The following is a 22,114-nucleotide window of genomic DNA, read 5'->3' on the forward strand; positions in this document are numbered from 1 at the left end:
TTGGTACAAGTATCTTGAGCAATAATTTCTGCCCACATGCTACTTTGCTGTACCTTCATAACAACACTGGTGAAATTAGTGAATTAGTTACTAAGGACTAGCTAGACATGACATTTTAAAAGGGATAAAAGTATGTTTAGTCAATTAAGCTGCTTCTAACAACATTTATAAAAATGAAAAATAGTTTTCTTAGTTATTAAGAAATTTAATAGAGTTTCCCTTTGATCATATCAAAGATTTATCTAGGCCACCATCCTGTTCCTCATTTCTATCACACAAATGCTTCTAAGAAGCCCAAAAGCTAAGCATGAAAACAAATTCTATTGGTGGTGTTTGTCCCCTGGATATGCTGTCTGGTTCAGATGCTCTAGAAGGATAATCACATGTAATGGCTATTAAAAATGTCTTGATGCATTTGTCTGCTCCCCTTCTAAAGCCATCTGTGCACATGGCCACCGTGTCTTCATATGTCCATACATTTTAATGTATATTCAAATTTCATGTTAAAAAATGTACGGCTTTGCCATGAATGCTCTGCCATCCATTTCTTTGAGTCCTCCTAAGCTCTAATGTCATAAGAAAAGAAGTGATTCCTCTCTCCCCCACTGCTTACTGCTGTATCTTACTTCATCTGTTCTCTAAAATAAAACTAAAAAGGCCTGCTTTGGAAGCATTGTGCATAGACAATGGAAGTTAAATTGGATCTTTCAAAGTACTCTGATGTTGAAAAGTAATCTAAGAAATAATCAGAATTTCATGCAGTCCAATGCTTGTTCTAATTTTCAAAGACAATCCCAGTTTGGGGGGGGGTGAATAAAAAACCTCCAAGCATCTCTGGATTTGTACAACCACCACCACACTGCACATGCACGCACGCACGCACACACACTTGAGAGAGGGAAAGCCATAACTGAGGTGCACTGTCCAGCACTCCAAGGATGTTAGAAGAGGCAGCATTAGCTGCCATCATCTTGATTTCTACACAATGGCCCTGGGGCCTTTATCTGTCACTCCCTTGACTCTTCTCTCTCTCTGGCCATTTAAAATGAGCTTTGTTTAAAGTAAAAAGAGGTCAGTAGTGTAAGTAGCTGCAGGCTTCTGGAACCAGAATTTGACCTGCACCACTAGGTTTGTCTGCTATGTAAAACACCCCAAAAGTTTCACTACTGGTTGTTTAGAAGGATGTCAAGTCTATTCTTGTATGTTACAATTAATATTTGTATTGCCTGTAATATTTATATCACATGGCTGAGCATGTCCTCAAGTCAAAGAGTACAGTTGCCTCCTGAATTTTGCAGATGTTAAGTAAGGTAAGCTGATAATGTGTGTCTTTTGGGGAGCTGAAATAAAAGACAGCCTGTCCCAGCATTTCAAGACTTTTTTTTGTGTGGTTGTCCTTGCTTAAAAATCTTTCAAAATGACATCATTCAGAGTTACATGTTAAAAATGGGGCTAAAACTCATCCCAGAAACAAAACAGGAAACTGCAGCCACTATTAAGCACAAACCATTTAAGGGGAGAGGGGAAAACCCTTAAAATTAGAAAAGACAGTTTCACTAATAATGGTCGAAGTTTGAAATAAGACTTCCTTAAATGTATTTGGTAATTGTTAATGTTTGGAGCAGTCAGTGTGCATCACCTGAACTGTGTAATAACAGAATAAGCATCCTGCAGCTCTGTATCTATTCTAGTATTAAAATCATGGGAAGGTCACAAAGGGAAGGATAAGATTCGGCTTCCCCCTCACACTGGTTCCTACTCAGAGTCAATAAAAATAGATAGGAAGCTGAATGATGTATTTTAGATACTGGCTCAGTTTTCCAATCACACAAAGCCATAAATCAGAGCCAAAGGAAAGGAATTAACAGGCCAAGATGAAAGATAAGCAAGCGGCCCATGTTTTTTTCCTGGAAAAATCCTCTAGAATTGTTTAATTGCTGTTTCTTGAGCTTTGTTCTCTTTTTAAAGGAGACCTTAATACAATAAAATGCATGATAAAAGTTCTGTAAGAACTGAACAGGTTTTATAAGGCAATAAAATGAAGAGAGAGTTCCAAATGAATACGTTCCAATTTCCTCCAAATGGCCTTGGGCCTGTAATTTTAGCAACTCACTGCTTTCACCATCTGCGAATGAGTATTAATAAAACTCACCTAAGAATGACTGAAAAGGCAATTATGCCAGAAATAAGTGAAAGACCTCAGAAACTTAGCTATAAGTTGTGCAAAAAGCATGAATTGTAATATAAGGAAAGGGAGAATTTCAAATGTATGCAAGCTGGTGGTGGTGATTACTGATGTTTCCTGGCAATGCATAAAATGAAAACCAGACATCTTAATTTGGCAGGTTTTATTCTTTCACTTTCTATTATACAAAATACTTTACAATTTAAAAACATTTTCCCAACAAAAATCATATACATATATTTATATTTAAAGAGCCAATTACACCAAAGGGGAAAAGCCTGATGCATAGAGACAACCCACCCACTTTCTTTATGAGAAACCCAAATGGCAGAGGGGTAATTGAAAGTTCCTGCCCCACACTGTGATTCTGATAACTGCCATTTCTGCCCCTTCCCAGGTACATTCTTACTTTAATAAATACACAGCTGCTCCTTCCCCCATCTCCAGGGTGGTGATACCAGCTACACCGCTACTTCATAAGAGATGTTCATTCCCTTTCTGTTATCCCTTTAATGTTAGCAGCACTTTCCAAGTCCAGAGCTCAAAATTCGTATTTTGATTCATCCTTTTGACTTTTCAACAGAATCATCTTAAGATGTGCAAAGAATACCAACATTCACTCTGAGAGATTTAGCAAGCAAAACTAATGCCCTTCAAGGGCCAGAATTCCTTTCCTTGTATCACAGAGACTGGGCTATAGGAAAAAAAAGCCCACTACTTTAAAGTTGTGCCTAGAGGACAGCACTTCAGGGAAATCTAAACACTTTCCTGCTCAAAGGACTTTTTTTCCCAGGCAGAGACTAAATCTTGCAGGCTGGGGGAGGCACACAGCAGGTACCTTCCTTGCTGGATTTGCATAGGTTACAGAAACTTAATTTTACAGAAATATGATCCAGCACAACATGTAAACCAGTGACCTGCCCTAAAGAAGATCGAAAATAGATGTTTATGTTGTTTTTTGGGGCAACTTGAAACTTAAAAGAGAAGTGTCCCTGACTCAACCATGTGTGTCTGGGTGGGAAGAGAAAGAAGGGGCTGGTATTGGTGAGGGCCCCTCCTGCATTCACAGGGGAGCCCATCGAAGAGTCACTGATGAACAGCAAAAGCCTGTAGAAGAGTAGGAAGGTCCCGGGCATCTGCTGCTTCATAGAGGTTGCTCTGACCCAGCATGGAGAGGGCCATACGGAGGGTGCTCCAGATGTTGTCAGACATGGCCCCCTGCTGGCCCCGTGGCCCCCGACTCTTCTGCTGCATCTGCAAGGCTTCCAAAAAATGTTCTACAGCCTCTCTGTCAAGACAGCAGCATATGGCAATGAAGGGAGTTAGAATGACCAAGAAGAGCACATAGACAAGACCTGCCCCAAATGTTAGGCACAGGAAGAAGGAAGGAACAGTTCTAAGACTTTCATTTCCCATATACCTTTGCCCATGAAGCTGCACAGCCCAGTAGGGGGACAATGTATTTAAAATACATGTTACTACATTGACTGTACTCCCCTTTAAGCCTACTGACATAAAGCCATGGTAAGCCACCAAGCCATCACCTGCAGCCAGAAGAACCTAGCTGGTCCACAGGGATGCTTCTGCTCTGGGCATCTGAAATACAGTAATGCTTGAAAACCAACGAAAATGCTAGATGCAAACTAGGTTTTAAGTCACCACCACAGTTTCACTGTGCCCTTCTCTTGATCAAGATTAAATGGAACAAAGACAGTTCATCAGAAGACATTCCTTTAGCCTTTTACAGTAGTATTTAAAAGTTTGTGAACCCTTCGGAAGCTCAAAAAGTGGGTTATGTGGCAAAGCAAGGACCCAAAACACACAAGTGGTTAAAGCAGAAGAAAGTTAATGTTTTGGAATGGCCAAGTCAAAGTCCTGACCTTAATCCTACAGAAATGTTGTAGAAGGACCTGAAGCAGGCCATTCATGCGAGGAAGCCCACCAACATCCCTGAGTTGCAGCTGTTCTGTAAGGAGGAATGGGCTAAAATTCCTCCAGGCCGATGTGCAGGACTGACCAACAGTTATAGGAAATACTGAGTTGCAGTTACTGCTGCCCAAGGGGGGCACACCCGTTACTGAAAGCAAAGGTTCACCTACTTTTGCCACACACAAATAGATAGGTTTGCATCATTTTCCTCAATAAATAAATGAACAAGTATAATGTTCTTGACTCATTTGCTTAATTGGGTTCTGTCTAGTTTTAGGACATGTGTGGAGAACAGATCACGCTTTAGGTCATATTTATGCAGAAATATTGAAAATTCAGAAGGGTTCATAATTTTCAAGCACCACTGTAGATGAGACACACCAAAAGCCAGTGAATAGGATTCTTTGAAAGGGGATGTGAAATGACTGAGGGCGCTATTAGTCAACTGTGATGGCAATTTCACTTGGAAACGCTTTCAGAGTTGCCTGATCCACCGCTCATGACTCTAGTAGCGGGGATTCATCAAGAGCAGCAGTAGAGACAATCTAAGCTTTAAAGCCACCCAACTCACCGATGGGCCCCTAGGTTGATACAGCTAATGCCTAGGTTGTAGCGAGAGCGTATATAACCTGGCTGCAGTTCCAGCGCCTGCCGATAAGCAGCCACAGCTTCCTCACTCCGGTTTCCATTGGCTAAGGTAGCTCCCAGCTTGTTCCAGAGGAGGTGATCCTAGAAGAAGGAACCAGGTTCAGTCAGACTTGGTGGAACAACTTTGTTTTTCCTCCCTGCCCTGCCCTGCCCCGCCTCACCCCAAAACAACAGATTTTCAAACTTTCTGGGTTTCAAGACCATTTTTTAGTTTGATCTTCATCTTCAGTAGCTCACGGTGCCACATACAGTCCTTCCTCCCATTTTCCCCTACAATAACAATCCTATGAGGGAGGTTGGACCGACTGAGTGCTGTAGTCATTCTACATGTCTCCCTTTCCCCTATAATGGATAAAGATAGCTGGAGTATGGTGGCTCAGGGGCTCAGCCCACCTCTTGGCTCTCCATAAGCTTATTGGGAAGGCCAGAGAGTCCCGTTAGCCATGCCATAGGAAACATGATCCACCTCCTTTGCAAGATTGTGGTGAAGACTGTTTGAGAATGAAAGGAGAAGTGCTCTAGCTCTAGATGGCATTAATCAATGCTTCTTTTAGGTTTTACTGAGATGGCTGTCGCATTGAGTGACCTATGCTTGGAAACTGGTGGGGAAATACTACTTTGTTAGTCCTCCCATGAGACCAGTGTGTCAAGGAGGAAGCTAAGCCAGAACCCTCTTCTCTGAAGACATACTTTTGGTATGGAAGAACACAGAGCCCGACTCCTGCAGTCAGAAGCAGCCTCTGCGAGAACACGGCTCCTGCTCCAGAAGCTGCCCCCTTCTCCTACAACCCTCTTCCCCTCCCTGTGCCTTCCTTACATTTGGGTGTGCGCTCAGGGCCGCAGTGAAGCAATCCACAGCCTTCTCATACTCGCCACTCAGGTTGAAGAGAACCCCCAGCCCACACTGCACATCAGGATCTACAACCGTGGGGTTGCTACGTACAGCTGCCAAGAACAATTCCTTCACTTCGTGAAAGAGCGAACTGAGGAAGGACAGAAGGAAGAGACCTATGTGGTATAAAGGGTGATCACAATTCCCATCTTGCTTTATTTGCCCAGTTCCCATCCGTTCTCCGCTTTTGCAGACTCACTCAGTTAAGAGGGAACCCAGGACGCGTTTGGAGGGCCCAAGACCTGGGCTAGAACTCTCCCCTTCAGATTCTTTTCCCAGAAGGGGAGCATAGGCCGGTTTGTAGCGCAGCCAGTCACGCAGGGTTTCACAGGCCTGCTTCTGCAGCGACTCATTGGTAAAACTGACGGCTAAAGCCATGAGTGCGGTGAGGTTTCCAGGCTGCAACTTCAGGCACCTACAGGAAAAAACAAAACCATACAGGTAAAACACAGAGGGATGCAACCGATGCATCCTCAGCTGGTGCAGGGAGAAGGGAGGGGCAACCATATCCCATGGATTTGCCACCCCAATTCTTTCTGCAATAAGAAGGAAAGAAAATCCTGCTGACACCAAATCGAAGGGCCGGCTGCAAACAAGGGGTTTAGCTTTGTTTCAGATGAGGTGACGAAGCAAGGTTTTGGCTTCACCGCACATCCCCGAAGAGTCAGCATCCCTGGCTTTGAGACTTTGGACTTCCACACCAAGGCCTTGTACTTCCACTGCTCAGGAAGGTTACTCACTGTCGGAGGGCACTTATTGCAGCAAGCTCTTGTTCATTCTCCGCTTGTGTGGTTCCCAAGTACTGCCAGGCCTAACACAGAGACATGACAAAAGCACTGATAGTTCCTGACCATCTCCCCTATGGCACCCTTTTATGTATCTTCTGTTCACATTGTACAGAGTGGCATGGAAACGGGGCTGACGTTTGCAAACCTCCTCCTTCTCCCCCTTCCCATCTTTTTAGTAACTGGAGGGGAAAAATTATTTCTGAGGAGGAGGAGAAGGAGGAGGATGGTGCCCACCCACAATCACACGTCAGCAGCAGCAAGCTGCCCCAAAGAGCAATACAACTGAGGTACACTGAAGCAGCTCCTCTGGAAAATGAATCAGAAAAGCAGACCTGGGGCGGGTGGGAGGTGCAGGGAAAAATCCCAATTTGCTGCACTTCATTTCTTCTCATAATAAACTCAACCTTGGGAAAACAGCAGAAATCATGACCCAGAAGGTAGCATGAACCCAACCCCGTCCAAGAAGCAGACCAAGGGCAAAGGTCGGATCTGAAGCAACTCTGCTCCAGTTCCACAAGAGACAACATGAGTCCCCAGCAGCCAAGAAAGGAACACCCACCACCAGTTACAAACGTACAAAAGGAATACAACTAATTACATGGGATCAAAGCTGGCCCTCCCTGCGGCACACCTGGGCCGAGCTGCCATTTAACATAAGCCAAGGCAGAGAGCAGCTGGCCCTCCTTCGCTCACCTCCATGTGATCAAGTTTTTGCTGCACAGCAGCCTCAAAGAATAAGACCGCATTGGGGAGATGCCCTTCCTCCAGGCATTTCAGGCCCTCCTCAAAAGCACACGGGTGGTCCCGCACGGGGTTATCTTCTTCAAACTGGTATCCCTACAGGGGAGGAAGAACAAAATAGCAGTTGCTTCTAAAGGCTGCCCCAGGATGTTAGGAAAGAGGTGGGACACTTCCTACTCCACAGCAGCATCTGCTGCTTATTTAAGGAATAGCAGGAGGAAGGATTAGTCCATCTGCTTTTCTCTTCTGCTTTCAAGCTCAGAGTGGTGCATCTTTTCTTGCCAATCAATCAGGGTCTGTGTGTGGAGCAACCCTGAAGGTGTAAGCTGAGCCTTTAGGTGCAGGTAAGTAAGCAGAGAGTGTCTTCTATCTCTAGACACACGTTCTTCTCCTGCAGGGAAAGGGGCATAGCTCAGTGCCACTTGCCTCCAAAATTCTAGAAATCATGGGATGAAAAGCTACCACTTATAGAGAAGGCGGTGGGCAGATAATTGCGTCTAGTCACCCTCAAAGGGTGTCCTCTGGGCATTTTGCCAGTATGCTCCCACTGCCTGCCTCAGGGCCCCAGCTTCCATTGGCTCTAGGGGACAGAAGTGAAGGATGCATTTGGAGAGCCACCCAGAACCAGATGCATTAGAATGAGGAAAATTTGGAGCCAGGCTCAATTAGCAGGAGAAGAGGAAGAAGATGGTGCAAAGAAGAGGTTCCACTCCGTTTACTCCATGTTGTCTTTTTTTTTTTTTTACAAGAATCCACTTACATTTTATTTGAAAGCATTTCAGCTTGCTAGTTCTCTACCTTTGTTTTTTATAAAGTTTGGTATCCACACACTCACCATTAAGAGTTGTGCAGCCAAAAAGAAACGTGAGGGCTGGAGAAGGCAAAGCACAGCACTGTTTCTACAGCAGTACCTTGTCGTAAGTGGAGCTGGCAAGATCCTCATAATCTGTTAGCCAAGGATGGGCCTCTGCATCTCGCTTGGCCATCTCCTCCCACTCAGCCTGCAATTTGTCCCAAAAATCCACATCTGACTAGAGACAGGAGAGAAAGAAAATATCCGGTTTCCTCAAATAAATGCATTAGAAGTATCTCTCTGCTCCAGAAGAAGGGGGACCATGCCCTCTCGCTCTAATAGCCCATTACCTCCACAGCAGTCTTGGCCTGCTCAAATTCTGAATCCAGGCCCAGTGCATCCCCAGTGTGTGCAAACTGGTCTACCCAGGCTTCAGATGTATTCTAAGAAGAGAAGACAGAAGGAAAAAAATCCCCTAAAAAGATAGAAATATGCAAAGCAACTTATAACATTCAGGCTATTTTGACAGAATTATGAAGGGAATGGCTCTTCTCTGCTCCTAGTCTACAGATGCTCTGCTCAGTTCTGCCCCCAAGTCTACTTACTGGCTACCTAGAGCAGGCTGCCATGAGTTCTCCTGCTGAAAGCAGCAAGGAGCAGCCAGGGGTCCTACCTGCTGCTGCATAAACTCAGTTGCCCATTGCTCTGCCTTATCCTGGTCCCTGGGATTAATGGTCACCCGATTGGCCTCGATGGATACCCTCCCATCTCCAATCTGGCGAACAAATTTTAGGAACTGCATGAAGAAAGGAGACACAGGTAGAGATCATCGTTATTCATGTCATTCCACCCCCAGAATATACCTTTTGCCTGGATTAGCCTGCACCTGGCCTGGGCAGAGCTTCCAAGACAAGAGGCCTGTCCAGCTTTCCTGGGCACATGGAATCAGCAGTTATTTAACATAATTGCACAACACTAGCAATATGTCTCTGGAAAACCCTCCAAGGAGGTTAGTGTAAAAGGCCAAAGCCCAGCTTAACCTTAAGTCCTGCTACAGTACTACTCTTTTTCACCCAGTCTCACTCCCAAATTTATCTTGATCTGACAACAAAAGAGTAAATCTGGCCTCACAGTTTCTAACTAATCCTTAAGAATGTGACTGCTCTTCTGCCATGAATGATTGCAGAGAGGAAGCAGAGGAGTGTCTGTATTAAGAAAAACTCAATAATAATACTGAGGAGGGAACAAGAAGTTCTAAGATGTTCATGCCTTGCATGGGATTCATTGATGAAAGGCAGAAGGCTGCAAGAGAGAGAGGAGGTTCCAAGTTGGTGCATGGTCACATTTAACCCAGCATTTCCTAATGGTTATTTTTACCCATAGTTGACTGCCCAGCAGGCTTTATATCTGAGCAAGGATTTCACTAGGACAAATCCCAAACTCTAGCCATTATATTACACTGCTCACAGTGAAGCACCAATCTTCTAAGACAGCCTTCCCAAATGCAATCATCTCCAGATGTGCCCAGGTCAGCTGGAAGACAAAATTCTGAAACCCAACACATCTGGAGATCATCAGAAAAGGAAGTCTATCTTAAGAAAATCAAGAGATACAGAATCCTTCACTTTCCTTATGAGGTAACAATAATAATCAACCCAGCCAGCACCGTGGTGGGGAAGCCTTGGCATATCCAAGGGGGGGCAGAAAGTGCTTGGTGTGTATTGGGTACATATATGGCTCTTGAAGCAGAAAATATTGCTAGCTAATGGTGTTCAAATGAGTTAAGGTAAAGGTAAAGGTTTCCCTTGACGTAAAGTCCAGTCGAATCCGACTCTAGGGGGCGGTGCTCATCTCCGTTTCAAAGCCGAAGAGCCGGCGTTTGTCCGTAGACACTTCCGGGTCATGTGGCCAGCATGACGACTCGGAACGCCGTTACCTTCCCGCCGAAGCGGTACCTATTGATCTACTCACATTTGCATGTTTTCGAACTGCTAGGTGAGCAGGAGCTGGGACGAGCAACGGGAGCTCACCCCGCCGCGCGATTTCGAATCGCCGACCTTCTGATCGGCAAGCTCAGCGGTTTAACCCACAGCGCCACTGCGTCCCTATTTCAAGTGAGTTACAGGACCAAATAAGCCTGCATGCCCATGCACACACACACACTATTTCTCTCTCCAGTCTTATAACTGTACACTGTTCCTTTTGAAGAAAACTCCAGTCATATTTTTACCTCAGAATCGTTCAGTTTGGGATCGTCCACTTTTGAAAGAAAATCATTGGCTGTTTTCTTGAGATCATCTTCAGGCTGGTATTCCTCATACCTATGGCCAGAACAAACAAGGCAGATTCAGGATAAGCTAAAAGGATGCTACGCTTCGAAAGTTAAGAAAAAGTGATTTGACCCATCACAATATATGTACTATGAAAGGTGAAAGGTCCCCTGTGCGAGCACCGAGTCACGTCTGACCCTTTGGGGGGACACTGCTTTCGTGATGTTTTCTTGGCAGACTACAGCGGGGTGGTTTGCCATTGCCTTCCCCAGTCATAATTACCTTTCCCCCAGCAAGCTGGGTCCTCATTTTACCAACCTCGGAAGGATGGAAGGCCGAGTCAGCCTGAGCTGGCTACCCGAGAGAGAATCCAGCTTCCGCCGGGATCGAACTCGGGTCACGGAGAGTTTCAGTTGCAATACTGCCGCCTACCACTCTGTGCCACACGAGGCTCTAATATATGTACTAGATTTCTATTTACTATTTATTCCATAATCCAGTTTGCAATTCAAATCCTAGGTTGAATTTTAACATAAAAACAAAATTTTAACATAAAATTTTAATATAAATTGGGGCAGTCTACAAATACCGTAACAATTAAAATCAAAAACAAACAAAAAACCCAAATCAATTCCACCTACAGAAGAAAAATAGCAGCAAGGAACTTTAACCCTTACAACAAGAAAAGAACTAAACTAATTCACACACCATGACAAAATGTTTTGTATCTAGGGCTAAAAAGACAAAAGTCTCTGTTCCAAGCATTCCCTTACAAACCCTCTGAAGGGATCTTGGTATTCATGCAGAAACAGGTGAGAGCAAACAAGCTTTTAATTATCTGGAACTAAGCAATCAAGAGCTTCAAGAAATAAACACAAACACGTTGATTTGCATCCAGAAGCAAGCTGGCTCCTAAAAGACATTTTAAACCCTGGAAAAATGTGTTCCATTTATCTGGCCCAGGTCAACCTAGCAGCTTAATTCAGTATCTCTTAAAGATAGCACCACATATGAATTGCAGTTGTATACAATCCCAAAAGGGACTGCAGTTGGGGAATCAACCTAAATGAAAAGATGACACAGGTACTGCCTGGACACCAAAAATAAAGCTGGATTTAATGCTACCTTGAATTGTCTAAATGGTCCTTCAGTGGGGATACAACTATTATCTCTACTTAGATGAATTTCCTACATTAATACTGCCACTTATCTGGACTGGACTCACTTGATAAAACTCCATCTCACCTACTGATCTCAGACACTGCATACACAGTCAGACTTGCATCTGAGCAGAGCGGAAATACAAACTGGATGTGATCTTACCCCAAACCCTCAGATAACCTCATTCAGTATTTCAGGTGGATGCCAAACACCATGCAGTACAAGATGGAATCCAGCAAATTCAGCAGCACAAACGCGATGAAGTACATTTTGGAAACACTCCTCTAGATAGGAATGAAGTCCCTGGAATACAGTCCCCACTCATCATCTGAAAGCCGCTCCTGTTGCCAGTTTTGTCATGATTGTCTTTGATATCAACATTTAATTCTGCTTTCTCCACTGGGAGGTAGACACATGCTATGAAACGAATTGCCATTACAGTTGAAGCAAGCTCCCTCCTTGCTGATTAACTATTTAAGAGGGGTGCAAGAGATAAGGCATGGCTGCATTTGAACTTGTATGTCAAATCATTTGATATGTATTACAACTCCATCTTGGACATATATCACATACATGTAATTTACTTCTTTGAAAGTCTTCAGGAGTGGTTTCAACTCTTCAAAAACTACTGAACTTCAAACTACCACATCTAATCCACTTTCAGAATATTTCCTACATGTATCAAGAAAGGGACAATATACAGCCTGGATAGTCAGGTAGTCAGCAGTGGAAAACCACCATTCTTAATAAAATGCTGTATTTATTCCCAGTGTGACACAGTAATATGAGGCAACAATTCAGAGAATCTGGAAGGGTCTCTAGTTTAGAAAATCTTCCATAAATCCTAATTCTTTTCCCCACCATTAAAAAGCCTTCTGAACTGAGGACCGTTCAGTCCCAGCATTCCTGTTGCTCAATTTGCAGAAGGATAAGCCACTGTGTGATAAGGATGGACCTGCCAATGTTGAACCTGGAAAGTCCTACCAGGCATCTCAATGAGATTCTGTCCAATGGGAAGGTTCACCTGTAATTATAGGAAGAAACCACAGAGACCCTCACCATTTGTCAGCCGAGCTTTGATCTTCTGATTCACCTAGCCACAGCTTCTCCTCCGACTGCTCCAAATACTCTTCTGCCCATTTGGCAGGAGACACAGATAATGGATCTATGTAGAAATGGGATAAAAATAAGCTGTTAACTGAAGGGCACAAGAGAAGGAAGAAGAGCCACTGAGAAGCACCAACAATTATTATCAAGCATCGTTGCACAGAAATTCACAACACTACCTTACTCTAAGTCAGCTTCAGTTATCCTAGCCAATACCCAAAATCTTCCATGCCAAGTGTAGGAGTTATAACAAAGTTATGTCATAGTATTCCAGCTGGGACACTGTAAGATTGGTCACTGTCACCCATTTTAATTAGGAAAAAGTCCAGAGAAATGCAGCTGAGATTGGGAAAATGATTTGGAAAGACCAACTGAAGGCAATCAGGAAAGCACAGAGAAATGACTGAAGCAGAGCCCAGGTAGCAATTTTGCCTTGTCTACAAAAGGAAGGTAAAGGAAAAATAAAGTGGCCTACAACATTTTTAATTTGGTTATAAAGAGACTCTAGACAAAAGATTTAACTATGCAAACAGCTATAAAATAGGACTCCAAGAAACTTTATCACACAATCTGCCTTCTCTAAAAGGCAGTACCATTGTAGCTTTAAGACACTGTTGAAAAATCTACATGTCAATTCAGAATACCATTTGTGTGTTCAAGGAAAATCTAACTGAGTAAATCTTATGCTATAATAAACACGCTAACCTATTCAGGTGGCATATGATTGTTGTTTTAACTGCAATCCACTAGAGTTTATTATTAGATTTATATCCTTTTTCTCCAACTCAAAGTAGTTTATGTAGAGATCTCCATCTTATCCCATGGCTGAAAATGGAATTAAACCTCTCTGCTCTTAGTCCAACACCTTAGCTGCTATACCACCCCGACTCTCAAAACTTACTTTCCTAAGTCTACAGACTTAGCCTTCAGAAGGTTAGACAAAACCAATCTTTTTAAAAAAAGACTGCCAAAAAGAAGCTAAACAAGAATTGCATGGATCAAAGGATATACTTAAGTACCAGGTAGGAAAGCTTCTTTATATTGCCAGTCCTGCTCCAGCTCCATTTACAGTGGCTTTGCTTTTCATAGCCTGCTCCATCAGATGCAGATGAGTAAGTAAACATGGGCAGATATATGAAATAATAATAAGTAAATAATAAAACACCAAGGAACTGCTGTAAGGTGGGAGATGCTCATACCTTCCCTACATCAGCCTTACCTGTAACCTCTGCAATGAACTCCTGGGACCAATCAGCGTCATTATAATCTGCTGAAATGTCAACTGTATTATCAGACACACCAAGGAACTCTTGTGCCCAGTTCTCTGAAAGAGCCAGTGCTGCCACCCCTGGAGCTGAGGAAGAGGAATAAGTCCCAGTGAGTGTCCCAATGTCACCCCCACAATCTACACAGGTGAGACCAGTACCAGACTGCTCTTTTCTGTAATTCACAGTACCATCCCACCCTTTTTAGAAGCCAGGGACCATAGCCTGTCCCACTCCCATTTGCCCAGTAGGTGTTTGGCTCTTCCCTGTTCACATTTACCTCTCTGTGGGGCCTGTCGGAAATTGGATTGCTCAATTTCCTGCATCTCAGCCAAGAGATCATCCATCTTGAATGTTTGTGGGGTGCGGGACAGCATGGGGCCATTCTGCTCTTGAAGGAACTCTGCCACCAGCTGTCCAAGAATATAATACAAGAATTTGCATGGGCAAACATATGTCAGGAGATGGAAATAAAGTCATATAACAAGTCAGGGACAGGGAGGAAGACAGAAACAAGACACGTGGGAAGGCTTACATCATCTTCAGAGGCTCTTCCAAGAGGTTTGGGCACCTAGAAAACAGAAAAGACACGGTAATTGACTTGAGCTTTCTCTTCCCTCTGATGTGCCATCTAATCTAACTTGGTTCTTGTACATCTCTTTAGAAAATGAGAATGATCAATTTTAAACCAGACAGAACTGTACATGGGGAAAAGAAGATATAACAAACTGTGCTTCCAATCTTTCCACACATCCTCAAGGAAGGATCCCTGCAGAACTAAATGCATGAGATTCAGGTTATTGGGAATACTTATTTCTATTCATCAGTTCCTTCCATACAGCTAGGTTTGCCAGAATAGTAGTGTGCCAACATGTAATACATTTGTGGCAAATATGAGATCCAAAGCAGGAATTTTCCAGATCAACTTTTAATCAGCTCTTGAAACTGCCACTGTGAAAAATTTTCTTTCTGAAAAGTCCATTGACCCTAAACATGCAGACAGTGATATCTACCCTAGAAGAAATCTACTCCCATTCCAAGCCACACTATTCCACCATCTGATTCATAGCTGAGTTCATACACTGTATTAAACCAGTTTCTTTTAATAATATTTTGTTGAATAAGCCACAGTTGCTGAGTTAACTCACTATGCTAAACTATACAACTCATGTTACTGCTTAGTGCAATTATAAAGTCAACCATAAAAGCATTCTCTATTCAAGGTTCCCAATATTCCTAGTCAAGTGGTAAAGTATGATTGTGACTGTGACAAAGAGCGGGAAAAAAAAAGAAGACAGATCAAACTATGGATTTAGAGATAATTCCTAAGAGTACAGTGAACTGCAAGAACCAACTGATCTGAACCCTGGACCAAATAAAGGTGTAATTCATACTCTTTGATGCAACCCTAGAAAAAATTATTCTGGGCAAAACTGAGGGACATATAAGTTGGCAGCGACAACAGACAAGATGGATGGATGGTATCAAAGCGATTACCAGAAAGTCCCTAGAAGAGACATGAATCAACATACTGAACACTTTGTACCATCACCAGGAGTTGAATCAGTTTGATGGCCCCTAATATCCTGAATAAGCTTTATACCCATTCCAAGACAGAGCAAACACCACCCTAAATAGACCTTCTAAATTTGTTAAACTTACCACATCTGCTACTGGACCAGTGGGAGGCCAGGCTAGGGGGCCCTGGAGCCCTTCTTGTTGCAGGCCCTTGTCCTGAGTGAAGTGGCTAGCCAGCTTCATCAGAGGATTGGAGCCCCCGCATTCTGGCTCCACCAACTCCCTCATTGCCATGGTAGGCGGTGGAGAACGTGACACCCACACGACCCTCACCTGTCCAAAGAATAAATAGTGGCATCATCCATAAAACCTAAGTCACACCCAGACCTACCCATAAACGTACTTATATGTGTGTTTATCTACTTATATAAAATATTTAATATATAATTTTATAGCTATTAATGTTGATGTTACTTAACGACAGGAAATGTCAGCTAACCAGCCACTGCAATGTCCAAAATGACAACTAATGAACTATGGTTTGCCAATTTGCCGTATCTGGTGCTAGATCAGTGAGCAAATGGCTGACCTACGGCTAGCACAAGACTTGGTGCACCACATCATATAATACAAAGTCACAACATCATGCTAATTAATCCAAGCCACAGCTCCCTCATCCCAACCCCCAGTAACCACAAGTGCTGAAGCTCAAACCCAGCAGTTACAGTATTATTAGCATGGTATATGAATGCTGTCTAAACCTCTGTTTACATTATTACTGTTTATTGGCTGAATAAGCCACCAAACCATACACTATGGCTGTCAAACCACAATGCCTGTGTTTATACAACATGCTAAGGCAAATTATGATGGTTAACATTTGGTTTAGCATGTTGCACAACTCTAGACTTAAAGCTCTACAATTATGAGCCACTTGAAACTACATTTTACCTATACACCCACAAATGAATTAAGTGACTATAAAGAACATATCTCATGCAGAGCTATTATTAACCCACGAGGCCCATCTGAACACAGCAGTGTTTCTGGACCTCAGCAACTTTAAAATGTGTGGACTTCAACTCCCAGAATTCCCCAGCCAGTATGGCTGGCTGGGGCTTTCTGGGAGTTGAAGTCCACACATCTTAAAGTTGCTGAGGTTGAGAAAAGCTGGTATACAGTATTCCCCTTTCCAGCATACACCCAGTCAGTGACAAATCTAAGCCGCGTTCTCCTCTGCTAAGCCCCGGTGCTTTCCAGTGGGCTGTAGTTACCTAGCAGTCACGGAACCGCCACCAGGATATGCAATTTACACGCATCACGATCCCTACATAAAATCCGGGGAGCGAGGCTAGAGCTGAAAGCAAGTTCTGGAGCTTACCCAGGACGGTCTCAGTTCAGACACCAAGAGACTCTCTACCTTCTCCTACTACCCCGCACTGAAAAGACGAAGGCGACAGCGCAAGCCGGACTTAATTCCTGGAACCTTCTCGTTTCTGCTGCACGCCCTGTCGCTTCCCACGCCCGGCTGAATAACCAGCCTCCGCCGCCGGAAAGGTTTGGGGATGAAACCAACCCGCTCACCAGGCTTCCGAGGCCTTGCTCCTCTCTACTTCATTGCTCGCATTTCCCAGCACCCGCACAGGGCCGCGGGTGAAGGATCTCCATATTCTCCGCCTAGTGAGCTGGATCGGCCCACCAAACAATCTGGGGTACCGGGAATCTCCCGCTCCCCCTCCTCTATCCAATGCAATACATACCTGCACGTCCCCGTCTGCTTCGATCTTACAGCATTCGCAAAAAGAAGGAGGCGGAGCCAGTCCTTAAAGGGCCAGCGCCTCAGTAGCTGCAGTGGGGAAGCCGCTCCGGAGCAGTGTTTGCCAAGGAAACCCAACTACTCTGTGGATGCCGGTGGTCTGGACAAGACCCTGCGTGGTTTTAATGAGGGAGTAAAAACCCCACGAAGTCCAATAGCATTTCTTGGTCAGTTTACGATTTCAGCTTTGCTTAGCCCCGAGTAGACCGGCTTAGAAATCGAATGATGTGGTTGCAGCGAAGGTATGTCGCAGCTTCGACTAGTGGATATTTCATGACACGCGCCTGTTTCAGCAAATTCTTCCAACCAATGCATTAAGAATTAAAGCTCTGGAAGGAAATGTACAAGCGGGAGGTCAGCTAATTTCTTTCTGGATCTGGTATAAGGGCTGGAAGGAATTGAAGACGCTGTTTTAAAATAGAGTAAACCCATGCATGAAAAGAATAATATTTTCCCATCTTTTTTTAAACAAATCTTACAGAGAAAAATGGAATAGCGCGACCACAGGGTCTTAAGAATGATGCCATCTAGAAAGAAAAGCCGCTTTCTGACGCCATTGCCCAGGCCATTTTTTTAAACCTAATTCCCAGAGGTTTAGCAAATGGTTGGTTGTCCTGAAGATGGCACAGCAGTGGATACATGCTGAAGCATCTTTTCCACAAACCGATTCCACCAAGTAAGAAAAGCAAAGAATGTGATGTCTGGGAGAAGAATTACATTTCCATATATACTGGGTCAAAGCCAACCTTACTGGCTAAGAGGAATTGCCACATGTTTGGTTATGTTGGAAGGAAATCTTAGCAGGTCTGTTCTGAGCTGGGAATGACAGTTCTTAGGTGACTGCTTGAACAGAGATAATTTTGAAGCAAATATTTGTACTTCAGGGTTTAACTGTGGAGTCCTTGGTGCTGTCTGAGCCTTGTTGTTTTCTTGCAGAGGTTTCATTGCCAGACTAGGCAACATCTTCAGTGAGAAGAGGGAGTGGGCCTTGCTCTGTTTATATAGTTGTTTGTCCAGCTTGTTTTGTCCAGCTTGTGTTGGTGGAGGTGTTGTTCTCTCCTTGGGAGTTCTTTGATTGGGCTGTTGTTTGCTGCTTGGTTGATTGACTGAGTTAATACTTCCTTGATTAGGGTGTATGATGCTGTTTGATGGTTCGTCTGGTGTTAATCCTAGTGTTAATCTGGGTGTTGATTGCTGGTGAGGAGGTGTTCTGGTCTTTTGGCTTTTCTATTGTCTCTTTTGAATGGCATGTAAATGTTGTTTACCTCTATGTGCCTGTTGATGGCTGCTTTGTCTGAGTGCCAGGCTTCCAGGAATTCTCTGGCATTTTTGGATTTGGCTTGGTTTAGGATGCTCACGTTTCCCAGTTGAAACTGTGGTTGAGTCTGTCCATGTGTTGTGAGATTAAGGAGTTCTCATCGTGTCTCCTGACTGCTAGTTGATGTTTGTGGATGCGCTCTGCTAGTCTTCTGCCTGTCTGTCCTACATAGTGGCTGCTACAGTCCTTATACTGTATGTTGTACTGTAGATAACTCGTGTTTTTTTCTTCTTGGGCTACTGGGTCTTTTGGGTTACTTAGGATGTTTTGAAGAGTTTTAGTTGGTTTATGTGTTACAGTGATGCCATGTGGTTGTAACAGTCTGTTGGTAGTTTCTGAGATGTTTCTGATGTATGGATACCCCCCCAACTTTATCAAAAAGTGCCTGACCACTCAACCCACTACAACCCAACCAACAGAAGCTATGAAAAAGGATAACACTACCATACATGGTTTTTACAGGGGGTGGAATATTTAAATCACAAGAATATTTATGAATGTTTAAGTCACATCTGAAAAATCACTAATTCCCCATTCCATTGTATAGAATTACTGCATTAATATGAATATTAGTATGAGAAAGAGTAAGTCGAATAAAAAAGTCTTTTTTAAAAATGTTCTGGTTTAGCTTTCATCTGTTCATAATAAATTATTTTCTCAAGCAGCACCTTATCCCAGCTTTCTCCAACCTAGATCCTTCTAGGGGTATTAGACTACAAGTCCCTTTACATCAATTATCCAGTTGGGGATAGCAGAAATTGCCATCCACTACAACTAATAGTTCCAGGTTTGAAAAGGCTATTTTCCTACAGCCAAAATAACTAAAAGAGGGTTTTTTTTTAAGAAATAAGCATAAAATGGACAGACCAAGATACATATATTTGGATTTATGATTTTTTAAACAAAAATTACAGTTTTCAAGTAATTAAACCTCCATGATGAGAGTCTGCTTCTTCCTTACTCCTCCAACAAACTAAGTTAAATGACTTGTGTGAAGTGGCCTCCTCTGAACTGTAACACTAAGCCAGTTCAGGGTAGTGCATCTGAGACACAGCCAGCTGATTCAGTCTAGCCAGCTACCTGGTTTTGCCTGCACAGAAGTCCCTTTTGGCATTTTGATCAAAATGACCTGGCTACTTCCATCTGGCAATTTGAAGGGAAACACTGCTTCAGTCCAGAATGCTACTTTAAATGCAAACTTCAGTTAAAACTTCATTGGAGCAACGTCCTTTACAACAGTGTAATAAAGTAAACCTAAAATGCTACCACAGGTTAGATGCTGATCTGCTGATTAACCCCATCTGGAAGCCTAAATATTTCACTGAAAAGTACTTTAGTCCACAGTGATGGTGTTCCTACAACTACAGTTTACTCAAGTAACCTAATTCCATAGGTTCCTACACATCCTGAAACATAAAGTCATCACACTGGCTGGGCTTGAGACAAGTCTGTTCCTTGTGCTTGCTAGTTTAACTGTGTTTATAAGGCCTCTAACATAGGTCTCAAAAATGGTTTTTCAAGCAGCTTAAATGTTATGGTGACTTCTGAGACAGATTAAGATTTAGGAGACAACCATCTGCAAACTCCTTCCTAATCAGTGAAAAGATCACCAGTTCACATAAGAGTGGTTCAGCCATCATGATGAGATTGTCACAGGGCACTTTTTAATTAAAAAAAACAGGTCCAGAAGAAGACAGCAATGCAACTCTTACATAGCTCAATCCATCCAACAGACTTTCAAGGCTCTAAATGGAAACTGGGATGGGAGGCCAGATAAGGAAGAAGTTCCTTCTATTTGAGCTGCCACAACAGATGTACTTATACAGCCCCAGCTTTGAACCTCTCCAAAGCTGCAGCAGAAGAGAAATGCCTCCTATAGCTTCGTGGTTTTGGTATTTCAGCTGATGGCATTTCTAATGCTTTGTTTATCTGCTCCCATAAAGAAGCAATTATTTTGTGAAACCTTGTAAGAGGAGAGTTGTATTAGTCTATGTTAGCACTGTTTCCAACCAACACATTTCATTAAAAGGCATAAGCTGTAAGTAAGCTGCATAGAGTGGCTAGGCTGATGTAGGATTTAAATTGGGGAGAGGTGGGGGGAAAGATGGGGAGAAAAGAAAGGGTGGTTATGCAGATGCAAGTTGCATGTGAGACAGATTACAAGTACCTGATCAATTAAAAATTGTAATGTGTTAAACACCCACTGGGTTTGCTGAGACCTTCTGAGATTGCCTGAAACGTTTCGATGTATGTGAGTTCAACAGTTTCAAGCTCAATGGCCCTGTTAAAGTCCCACTTTTCTAAAACAGTCACTTTGAAGTCTGCTCTGGAGAGACCTGGAGAGTTGAAATGCTCTGATATTACTTTGTCCTGGTTTGAAGGCTCAGCAAACACAATGGGTTTTTATCTACATCCATCAGGCAGATGAGTATTTTTTTTATCCCACCTTTTTCATATATATAATTCAAGGCAGCAAGCATACCTAATACTCCCTCTTCCTCCTATTTTCCCCACAACAGCAACCCTGTGAGGTGGGTTGGGCTGAGAGAGAGGGACTGGCCCAAGGTCACCCAGCCGGCTTTCGTGCCTAAGGCAGGACTAGAACTCACCGTCTCCTGGTTTCTAGCCCAGCACCTTAACCACTAGACCAAACTGGCTCTCTATTAATAAATATTAAAGAAAGAGAGCCAGAATGCCAGAAACCACTTCCTGTTCCAGAATAGTTGAAGCCAATTTGGTGGCTTGCTAGAACCACTGAAATGGAGCAGAGCTTATAGTACAGCTGAGAAGCTGGCACAGAAAAAGGAAAATTATCTTAGATAGCTTCAATGAGCATGCCAGAGAAACACAGGTTATTGATCTTACACATTCAGCCCTCCCAAGCATAAAGAATCACATGCTTAGATATATTAGGTTAAGATAAGTAAAAGAATTCTTACTGACTTTATTGTTGCTTGTGTTACATCCATCTTTGTGGAAAAGATGAAGTTCCTTTGTTCTTTCCTTTCTAAATACTTAGTTTTGCCCTAAACTCTCAGCCCTACAGCTGCCAAGAGCTGCATGGAAGAAAGGGGAATTCCAGGCCCACCACATGGTGCCCAGAATGGAGGAGAGCAGCACACATCCATGTGCTTGCTTCTCGTGGAGAAGAAGGAAGAGAGGAAGTGGGAGTGGCAACAAACAGCTTCCACAGAGTTGCATTGTTGGACAACTCAATTTGCATGCTAATTCACATGCTGATGAGGCATGCTGGATTTGCCAGGACTTCCAACAATAATCACCTCTGGAAAATGAAAACTACCCCCAAATGGCAATGGTTCCACAGAATTCAAGGAGTAATTTGTTATCATAACTACAATTAACCTCAGTGGAACATATTTAAGAGTATCTTAATTAATTCTAGAATATCTAAAAGGCAATATATAGACATTTTTAATAAATAACAAACTCATTAAGGTGCATTCTAATAAAATGCTGTTTAGTTCTAATGTAGGAAACAAGTCATTTTATTAAAGTCTTACAAACCATGCCTAATTTTGCAGCTCTTTAGGCAATAACCTACCTGTAGGGGTGACTCAAAAAGAAGAAAACTTAAGGAACAGCACAATTTGACAGGAATTAGATGGCCTATCTATCCCTTTATTGTACAATAGGAGGAATGGTAAGGGATAAACAGAGAAGGG

General features: G+C 43.1%; 1 protein-coding gene across 4 annotated transcripts in view; it reads right to left on the bottom strand.

The window, feature by feature from the left end:
* The window catches only part of PEX5 (peroxisomal biogenesis factor 5), a 347,422-nt gene extending 330,267 nt beyond the window's left edge, over positions 1 to 17,155 (bottom strand). Inside the window, exons 1-16 of one of the 4 annotated variants that reach the window (XR_010067290.1) lie at positions 17,058 to 17,155; positions 15,442 to 15,630; positions 14,315 to 14,350; positions 14,060 to 14,192; positions 13,734 to 13,868; positions 12,467 to 12,572; positions 10,207 to 10,297; positions 8,650 to 8,772; positions 8,327 to 8,419; positions 8,095 to 8,214; positions 7,136 to 7,279; positions 6,395 to 6,465; positions 5,854 to 6,069; positions 5,580 to 5,745; positions 4,686 to 4,843; positions 2,361 to 3,473 (exon numbers count right to left, since the gene is read on the bottom strand). Coding sequence is in view for 3 of the 4 variants with exons in the window: in XM_063294648.1 (XP_063150718.1) it covers positions 3,272 to 3,473; positions 4,686 to 4,843; positions 5,580 to 5,745; positions 5,854 to 6,069; positions 6,395 to 6,465; positions 7,136 to 7,279; positions 8,095 to 8,214; positions 8,327 to 8,419; positions 8,650 to 8,772; positions 10,207 to 10,297; positions 12,467 to 12,572; positions 13,734 to 13,868; positions 14,060 to 14,192; positions 14,315 to 14,350; positions 15,442 to 15,591 (1,944 nt within the window). In the remaining variant the exon portion in view is untranslated. Of the gene's footprint in view, positions 1 to 2,333; positions 3,474 to 4,685; positions 4,844 to 5,579; positions 5,746 to 5,853; positions 6,070 to 6,394; positions 6,466 to 7,135; positions 7,280 to 8,094; positions 8,215 to 8,326; positions 8,420 to 8,649; positions 8,773 to 10,206; positions 10,298 to 12,466; positions 12,573 to 13,733; positions 13,869 to 14,059; positions 14,193 to 14,314; positions 14,351 to 15,441; positions 15,631 to 16,881; positions 17,035 to 17,057 lie in introns of those variants that run through there. The other 3 variants (XM_063294648.1, XM_063294650.1, XM_063294651.1) reach the window with 3 other exon arrangements.
* Positions 17,156 to 22,114: the final 4,959 nt, after the last annotated feature.

Source organism: Candoia aspera, chromosome 2, assembly GCF_035149785.1.
Source record: "Candoia aspera isolate rCanAsp1 chromosome 2, rCanAsp1.hap2, whole genome shotgun sequence".
NCBI classification, from domain to species: Eukaryota; Metazoa; Chordata; class Lepidosauria; order Squamata; family Boidae; genus Candoia; species Candoia aspera.